The sequence below is a fragment of the Branchiostoma floridae genome, chromosome 4 (assembly GCF_000003815.2).
Source record: "Branchiostoma floridae strain S238N-H82 chromosome 4, Bfl_VNyyK, whole genome shotgun sequence".
Taxonomy (NCBI): Eukaryota; Metazoa; Chordata; class Leptocardii; order Amphioxiformes; family Branchiostomatidae; genus Branchiostoma; species Branchiostoma floridae.
Genome location: NC_049982.1, coordinates 3,221,008 through 3,229,420, shown reverse-complemented (window position 1 = coordinate 3,229,420; position 8,413 = coordinate 3,221,008). Strand labels below are relative to the sequence as shown.

Below are 8,413 nucleotides of genomic sequence, written 5' to 3'. Positions count from 1 at the left end.
CTGCTGGATGTCGTGTCTGTGTCATGATTCTTCTGTTTTCCACCATCTCCTGTCCTGCTGTCTCACTCTGACTCTTGCCCACCACTGTGCTTCCTGTAGGGTCTCCGCTACTAAAGCTATATAAAGCTAAGGTAAGACATTCAGGTTTAAAACTGCATTATTTCATGCTTTTTCTGAAAGTGTTCACCGTCTCTTTGACTGTTGTTAAAGGTATGACTGTATTGTAGAATCTGATTGATCAAAGCATTATTAAAAAGCAAGTCACAGTGACTGCTTTTGGTCATTTTTTCTACATTATAAGTTCAATCTAACTTATTACACTGTACAGCAATGTTCACGATGTTAGTATTTGACTTTATTGTGTTGCAGAAAGAAAAGAAATATGCACACTTCCCAACGAGTTTTCCACTTGAGTTGTCCGCCAGTTTGTCCAACTTTCTGACAAACCAAGGAAGTCCCTAGCCTAAGAGTGTATTTAGTGGTTCGCTCGAATTGTTACTGAAGTTTGTTGACAGTCCACACGTGATTTTTCTGTGACTCTTCATCCCTGCAAAGCATCGAAGATCTCTAAATGTAACATATAGACCAGTTTTCTCTGCTTCTATCAGGAATGTATTCATTAAGCTTCGTCTTTTTTCCCAGTTTGAGGAACTTCTATGTGGCTGGAGAACACTGCGACTCTGAAACCCTGCACTGGACACGGGAGGTCATGGGGGTGCCTGTACTGGACCACTGGTGGCAGACAGGTCAGGACTGGGTTAGAGTTCAGGGGTTAGGGGTCAGCACTGGACACGGGAGGTCATGGGGGTGCCTGTACTGGACCACTGGTGGCAGACAGGTCAGGACTGGGTTAGAGTTCAGGGGTTAGGGGTCAGCACTGGACACGGGAGGTCATGGGGGTGCCTGTACCGGACCACTGGTGGCAGATAGGTCAGACAGAGCTGTGTTAGAGTTCAGGGGTTAGGGGTCAGGGAGATAAATATAGTAAGTCACAGATAACTAAGATTGTAATGATTGAGTATTATAAGATATCTAGTATTAAGTATATTAAGTTAGGGGTCAGGGAGATAAATATAGTAAGTCACAGATAACTAAGATTGTAATGATTGAGTATTATAAGATATCTAGTATTAAGTATATTAAGTAGTAAGTTTGTATATGTTCCGTTACATATATATATAGACTGATATACTTGTTTGAGATAAGTTGTCCAATTTTTTTTGCAAGGGTTGTAATTACAGCTATTTCATCCATAAGTATATATTAACATCTGAGAATTTATGCTCAAAGCTTTGAATATGAAATCAGAAATACATTTCTGTGCACAAATACCTTGTCAGATTTCTTTATAATATTCCTCTAACCATTTTACAGCTTGATCCAAAAATGTACTTAAAATATTTCAGGCAGCATATTTTTGGATCAGATTTAGCCCATTAGATTTCCTTATTCCTTTATCCATTTTAAAACTTAATCCAAAATTGTGCTGAAAATATTTCAGCACATTTTTGGATCAAATTTCAACCCATTTACCATAGTATTTCAAATATTTTTCATAATCCTGCATGTTCTCAGAAGACTACAGATGTTACACTTTGTCAAGTACACCGCATAGTCCATTACAAGGTGTAGATGAAATCCTGTCAGATATTTCATGAAGGCTTTCAACCACCTGATGCCCACCTCGTGAGGAGCTTTTACGTAAAGTCAGGAATGCCATTTGCTCGATCATTTCCAGTACGTGTTGTAGTCCATTAGTGTTGAGAGGGATTACTGTCTGTTGCTGAACTTCAAGTTCAAGAGGATTAAGTCAGTAGGACCCTTCAGGGTTCTAGCTAGGATTTCACTTTAACGTAGTGGGAATGGCATGGTATCGAAGTGACCAGTCAGGAGATTCGTGTGGAAGGGGGGTCTTGGCCCCTCCAAGGTGAGATTTTGATAATGTATAGTTAAAAGTTGATACTCTGTTAACATCACAGTCAGTTTTGAATGGTATATCATCATTTTTCATTGTTTATATATTGATTAGACATTGTTGAACAAGCAAAGCACCACTACACTAGTTAAAAATGAGCGTAGTGGCCCTTATTTTAGCGTAGTGGTCACAAATTTTAGCGTAGGGGCCCACTGCTAGAACCCTGCCCTTCCACCAGACAGGACTCCAGAAAAAGCTCTGCTATACTTGGTCATAGCAGAACATTTTTGCTTCTAATGGCAACTCATTTTTTATTGAACTAGTTTAACTGTAATATCCAACACAAAAATTGGACTCATCCACCTATTGGACTGAAGAGCACCTGAGTCTTTGTCAATGAATGAACAATCCACTGCTGCCGTGATGTCACGCTATGCAGAAAGCCCAAGTGACTCAGTAAGCAGTTAGTTCCTATGGAAGCCTATGTGCTGCATCCTGATTCAAATTTCTTACCTACCACCAAATACTGTAAATGCAGAAACTTTTGAGGTGGTTTAATGTCCACGGTTTTTGCGGTGGCTGCTTCACTGTGAATTTTAAACCACCGCAAACATTTTTCCATGGCAGTCAGATGCTACAGTGCATGGTGCTACCACAAACTTAAAACCTGACTGCGAAAAGTCCATTTTCCTGCTACCGCAAAATGAAATCACCGCAAACTTAAATGCTTTACAGTAATTGTTCACCGGTTTCATGTCATGTTTTTGATGGACAGGGTAATTTTGCTGTGTCTTATGTCCCAGGACAGTCCTGCCTGAGACATAAGCACTACATGTCAGAGATTGGATAATGTATGATCTATAGATACCATCCCAACATACATGACCATTACTTCACACCCAAGTAATGCTCATGACAGGTTTCAGCAACGTGCACTGGGGAGTTTGGAGAAGATTCTCTGGTTGTTTGAGTTATCAGAAAAGGCACATACACACACACACACTCTCTCTCTCTCTCACACACACGCACACAGACACACATACGCACACACATGCACACACACACACATGAAATATTACTGCAATCATTATGACACATCGACTAATATCTCATCATCAATATCTCAAGTAAAACTAAAGATTGTCATTTTTCTATTGCAGAGACTGGATCGGCCATCACTGCCAGCCACATGGGTCTGGGGGATGAGGGTTACCCCACCCCGGGGGTCTCCGGCAAACCTGTGCCTGGCTGGGACGGTAAGGCTGGGGTTAGGGGGTAAGGGTTTGGGGGTAAGGGTTAGGGGGTAAGGGTTAGGGGGTAAGGGTTAGTGGGTAAGGGTTAGGGAGGGGATCGGCCATCACTGCCAGCCACATGGGTCTGGGGGACGAGGGTTACCCCACCCCTGGGGTCTCCGGCAAACCTGTGCCTGGCTGGGACGGTAAGGCTGGGGTAAGGGTTAGAGGTTAGGGGGTAGGGGTTAGGGGGTAAGGGTTAGGGAGGGGATCAGCCATCACTGCCAGCCACATGGGTCTGGGGGACAAGGGTTACCCCACCCCAGGGGTCTCCGGCAAACCTGTGCCTGGCTGGGACGGTAAGGCTGGGGTAAGGGTTAGGGGTTAGGGGATAGGGGGTAGGGGGTAAGGGTTAGGGAGGGGATCAGCCATCACTGCCAGCCACATGGGTCTGGGGGATGAGGGTTACCCCACCCCGGGGGTCTCCGGCAAACCTGTGCCTGGCTGGGACGGTAAGGCTGGGGTAAGGGTTAGGGGGCGGGGGGTAGTGGGTAAGGGTTAGGGGGTGGTTGGTTTTGGTAGGGGTTAGGGGGTAAGGTTTGGGGGTAAGGGTTAGGGTTGGGTAAGGTTTGGGGAGATTATTTACTTATGCCTGTTGTAACAGTTACAATTATTATAATTATTGTTGTCTTTACATTTCTTTTATCATATGTACATTGTAAACTGTGCCTGAGTCAGTTCCACGTAAGTCACCATCAGTCTCTTTTACCCTAATCTAGTGCTTTAACACACTGGCTCCTTCCTATGGCTCTTTTTTAAGTTCATATGATTATGTGCCATAAGGGTTTTTATTGTGTGTATTTTCTTCAGTTTCTCATCAAACTCCAGTAACATCACTGTAATGTCATTCATGCCTCTGTTCATGAAAATTGTATGGTTAACATCAGGACACAGTTGCCTAGTTAGTAGTTACCTACCTTATATAATGTTTTTAACTATAGACCTCTGTTCTATCCTATTTAACTTGTTTAGCTTCGCACTTGTTACTAGTAGTGTATTGACTATCCAGGGCTCAAAATTCATTTTTGGGATTAGGTGCACTGGTGCACCCAGCTTAAAAAATTGGGTGCACCAAAAAATTTTTGGGTGTAAGTAATAACCTAATAATAAAACTTAGTTACAAGCTATCAAATTCTTAAACAAGTACCATGACAGACATTTTTATTATCTTTCTAATGCTAAGATGTCAAGAATATGATGTAAAAAATGTATGCTAGTACTGTATACTTTGATATCTTTACATACATAAACGTAAGAAAATATTTGGGTGCACCCTGTACACCCACAGAAAATAATTGGGTGCACAGCTCCAATTTTGGGTGCACCTGGGTGCACATGCACCCAGTATTTCAAGCCCTGCTACATGTATCTGAATATATCAATCAGTTTGTTTGTACATCCGCATGCGGAAAGACATGTGCCACCTTTGAAAAGGTGACGAGTAAAGTTCAAAGGGGCGATACTTGTGGGTATTAAAGGATTAGGGTGGGTAAGGTGGGGTTACAAAGGTTTAGGTGTAAGATAGGATTAGAGATGAGAGCGTTATTTGGGCTTGGCAGTTATAAACTGAATTGCAAATCCGTAACAGATAGATAGTTGCCAAACCCGTGACAGATATTCGCCGAAACGTCTGCGGAAGAATTGAAAGAAGGTTGTGAAAGGAAGAAGACTTTGTTCGATTGAATTGCAAACCCAAAATTTCCAAAAATAAGGTAAAGGTAATAGGGAGGCCTAAGGGTTAGTTTGGGAAAAAGGGATTACATGCTACATATATAGAGTGTCCAGTTATGTTATCCCCAAGCAGATCGTACGATGGCATAAAATGTCAAAGTAGTGCAGCCGGCCTAGGAATGGTCATTTGGTGGCCAATGAACACTCTTAGGCTGGCTGTACTTCTTAGACAGTTTGTCTTATGCCACCTTAGGATCTGCTTGGAGATTACAGTTGCACTACAAATAAATCACCAACAGCACGTAGTATTGGAGCTCTCTAGGCCTCACAGAGAAAGGCCGTGCAGACTCTCTTTATAAAGCTGGCGAGCTTCAAGTGTTCCTTTTTTTTATGTACCACATTGAAGACAAAGTGTCCAGATACATTTCACGTCGAGTAATTTACCAACAAAACTTAATGTTGAACTACAGTCAAACCTGCCCAAGCGACCACCCCTTCAAATCGACCACCTGGTCATAACGACTGCTGACAATGTCCATTGGTGTAAGCATTAAGTGACCTTTTCAAGACGATCATCTGGCCAACGCAACCGCCAAAGATTGGGATCGCACAGGACCAAATCACTGCCCATAATGACCATGTCATTTTCAAGCTTGAGGTGTCATCGATTTTTTATGATAACTAACTTGATTTTGTGCCAAAATCGGCCAGTTTACGTCGGATTTTGACTGCCATACGATGTTATATTCAAAATAAAGATGGCGGCGGATGCTTGTGGGTGGGTCATTTGGGGTCAATGGGGCAGTCTTAGCTGATGGGAGCAAATTTTGTTGTCCAGTGCTGACCCCTAACCTCTGAAAATTGGAAACCATTTATGCAGTACTATGCCTCGGGCATGTTGTGAGTTGACACCCTTCAAACCAACCTGCTGTCCAAAACGTCCGCTTTTTCCTGGTCCCTCCAGGGGTTGCCTTGAGCAGGTTTGACTGTATATACATCATATATGCTGCAGCAAGTACAATAAACAGTGAATTACAATATCTGGCTTACCCTCACACAGAAAGGCCATGCAGACCCTCAGTCATAATTACACTTCTAGGAAAGCCTGGGTTTGCACAGGAAGTCCCTTCGTCCGTGTCTCACATTATCTCTCATTGTTGGGAGCCGAGTGGGCCTTGTCCCCGAGAGCTTGTTGCTATTCACCTTTAACTCAAGAGAACCTTTCCCTAATTCCTAGAGTCACTAATATATCTGTATCTGTATCTGTATCTATATAGCCGGTATAACCGCCGTTCTGCGTAACACACCAGCTATAGAAGCTCTCACAGAGAAGCCATGCAGATCCTCATTTATTACACTTCACAAAAGCTCAGAACTTCAAGTGTCCTTTTTTACATTATAATAAATGTACTCATCATTATCATCAGTCACTGCATTCTGCGTCTATAGTAAATGTACTACTGTAAATGCATTTAAGTTCGCGGGGATTTAATTTCGCGGTAGTGGGAAAACTGACTTTTCGCTGTGGTTTTAATTTCGCGGTAGCACCATGCACTGTAATCTCTTATTGCCTCCTGAAAAATGTTTGCGGTGGTTTTAAGTTCGCGGTAAAGCGGTCACCGCAAAAAACGCGAACATTAATCCACCGCGAAAGTTTCTGCATTTACAGTACTACATAGAATCAAAGCGACCAGATACGCCTTACAAATGATTTACAAACACTTAATATTAAACCTGGTCCATCTATATTGTCTGCTTGCTACGACATGTACATGTAATTTTATACCTTGCTGTCCTCACAGAGAGAGTGTAAATGCAGATGAGGTTTTTCTTTACATACTTGACACATAAGCCTGGGTTTGGACAAGAAGCTAACTTCTTTGCCTGTGTTTGGGAGTGTGGGCCTTGTCCCCAAGAGCTTGTTGCCAGTCACCTCTAACTCGAGAGAACCATTTCCTGGATTTAGGTTGAATTCTATTCGGATTCAAATGCACAAATTCTCTCTGCAAATCAAAGGCATGTTTCCATGTGTAAATGTCTAAATCCATTTCTCTGCTTTCTTTGTGACCAAGGAAACACAATACAAGCATCTCATCGACAGAGAAAAACAAGACAATAAAAAAAGGTCAAAAATCAGACAAAACCAATTATTTTCCATAGTCGTCATTTTGATTTCAGACCATGTTTTATGCATTAGTTTAAAGTCTGATAATCATGTATATATATACTTAGCGCTAGTTGTCATTGATAACATACATTTATTAGTTCTAATGAAATTAAAATGAAGCATTTTCCATAGTCGTCATTTTTAGTTCAGACCATGTTTTATGCAATAATTTAGTTTTAAAGGAGATATCTACCGACAAAGTCCTGGAAGGAATTTTCTTTCAGAACAAAAATGTTTAAAAGGCACTTCAATTTATGTGTGGGTCACGGGCGTTACACTTTCTTAAGCACATTGTAGAACCATTATAATTTGGATAAAAACTTTCAGATTTTTCTATCAACCAACCACCTGATGCCTGCCTTGGGGGTAGCTTTTATGTAAGATCAGGAATGCAATTTGGTTGATCTGCAACATTTGTCCTTCATGAATACATGATAAGTTTTATGAAATTGGTGAAAATGAAGCCTAATCCATAGTCGTCATTTTGTTCAGTTCAGACCATGTTTTAAGCATTAGTTTGAATTAGCTACACTGATTTGATTATATGGGATAGTGAGTGCCATCCTCTGGGAACACCAAAACGATTAAAGAAAAGGTTAGGCAAAAAAGGTGTCTTCATTATGAAATTGAATGTGTAAGTGGTCAGGAAGGCTATACCAAATATTAGATTCTTTATTTTTGTTCTTTCCCATTTTCTTACTTGACCTAGAAATTGACTTTGGCTTTCTATAACATTTGTATCCATTTTTCTGCAATCTACGGCAAATTTGCTAATCTTACGGCTGCCTTGTATGATTTTCATCTTTTTATTTGAATGAAAACTTTATTTTGGAAATGGCCAGAAATTGATGAGCATGAAGATGCCATCCATATATTTGATAAAATCAACATGGCCTTATTGTCATGGATTAATATTGAAAATATCAGTTTTTAGTAAACAGTAATATTATAGGTTGTCAAAACCAAGCATCATCCAAAGTTGTCATGTTGGGTTCAGACCAAATGCAATGTTTAGGCACATTGTCAACTTGAAAGCTACCATATATGGCACTAGTTGTCAGAGGGTATGGAAGCAGCTCCCTACCTGTACATCGTGTTGTCTCTCGCTGTTCTGAGTAAGAGTCTCTCAAATTTTGTTCAAAAGAATTGTCATTGGATGTATGAATCTGTCCCTTTGCTGTGCACATCACTCAGTTGTTTGGTGTACTGGGAGTGGTGTTGGGCTGGACATGAGGAGCTTGGGCCGGCTTGGTCTGGTCTTCTGTCCGTATGTGGACTGTCCTGGTAGAAGTTTTTCGTCCAGTTGAATCTGTGCCTACTGAGCTTTCTGTGGGGTAGGTCTTCTGTTTTTTGTGCACTGTCCTAGCC

The 8,413-nt window shown here is 41.4% G+C and overlaps 2 protein-coding genes and 1 long non-coding RNA gene across 3 annotated transcripts in view; 2 read left to right on the top strand and 1 right to left on the bottom strand.

Annotated features, from left to right (window-relative positions):
* Positions 1-3,092, top strand: part of LOC118414488 (acyl-CoA synthetase short-chain family member 3, mitochondrial-like) — an 11,366-nt gene extending 8,274 nt beyond the window's left edge. The window contains exons 11-13 of the mRNA XM_035818556.1: positions 100-131; positions 643-746; positions 3,076-3,092. Coding sequence (XP_035674449.1) covers positions 100-124 — 25 coding nt within the window. The 3' untranslated portion in view covers positions 125-131; positions 643-746; positions 3,076-3,092. The remainder of the gene's footprint in view (positions 1-99; positions 132-642; positions 747-3,075) is intronic.
* Positions 1-8,413, bottom strand: part of LOC118413013 — a 711,153-nt gene that overhangs the window by 450,411 nt on the left and 252,329 nt on the right. The window lies entirely within an intron of this gene.
* The window catches only part of LOC118414515, a 660,232-nt gene that overhangs the window by 438,897 nt on the left and 212,922 nt on the right, over positions 1-8,413 (top strand). The gene's annotated exons all lie outside the window — the stretch shown is intronic.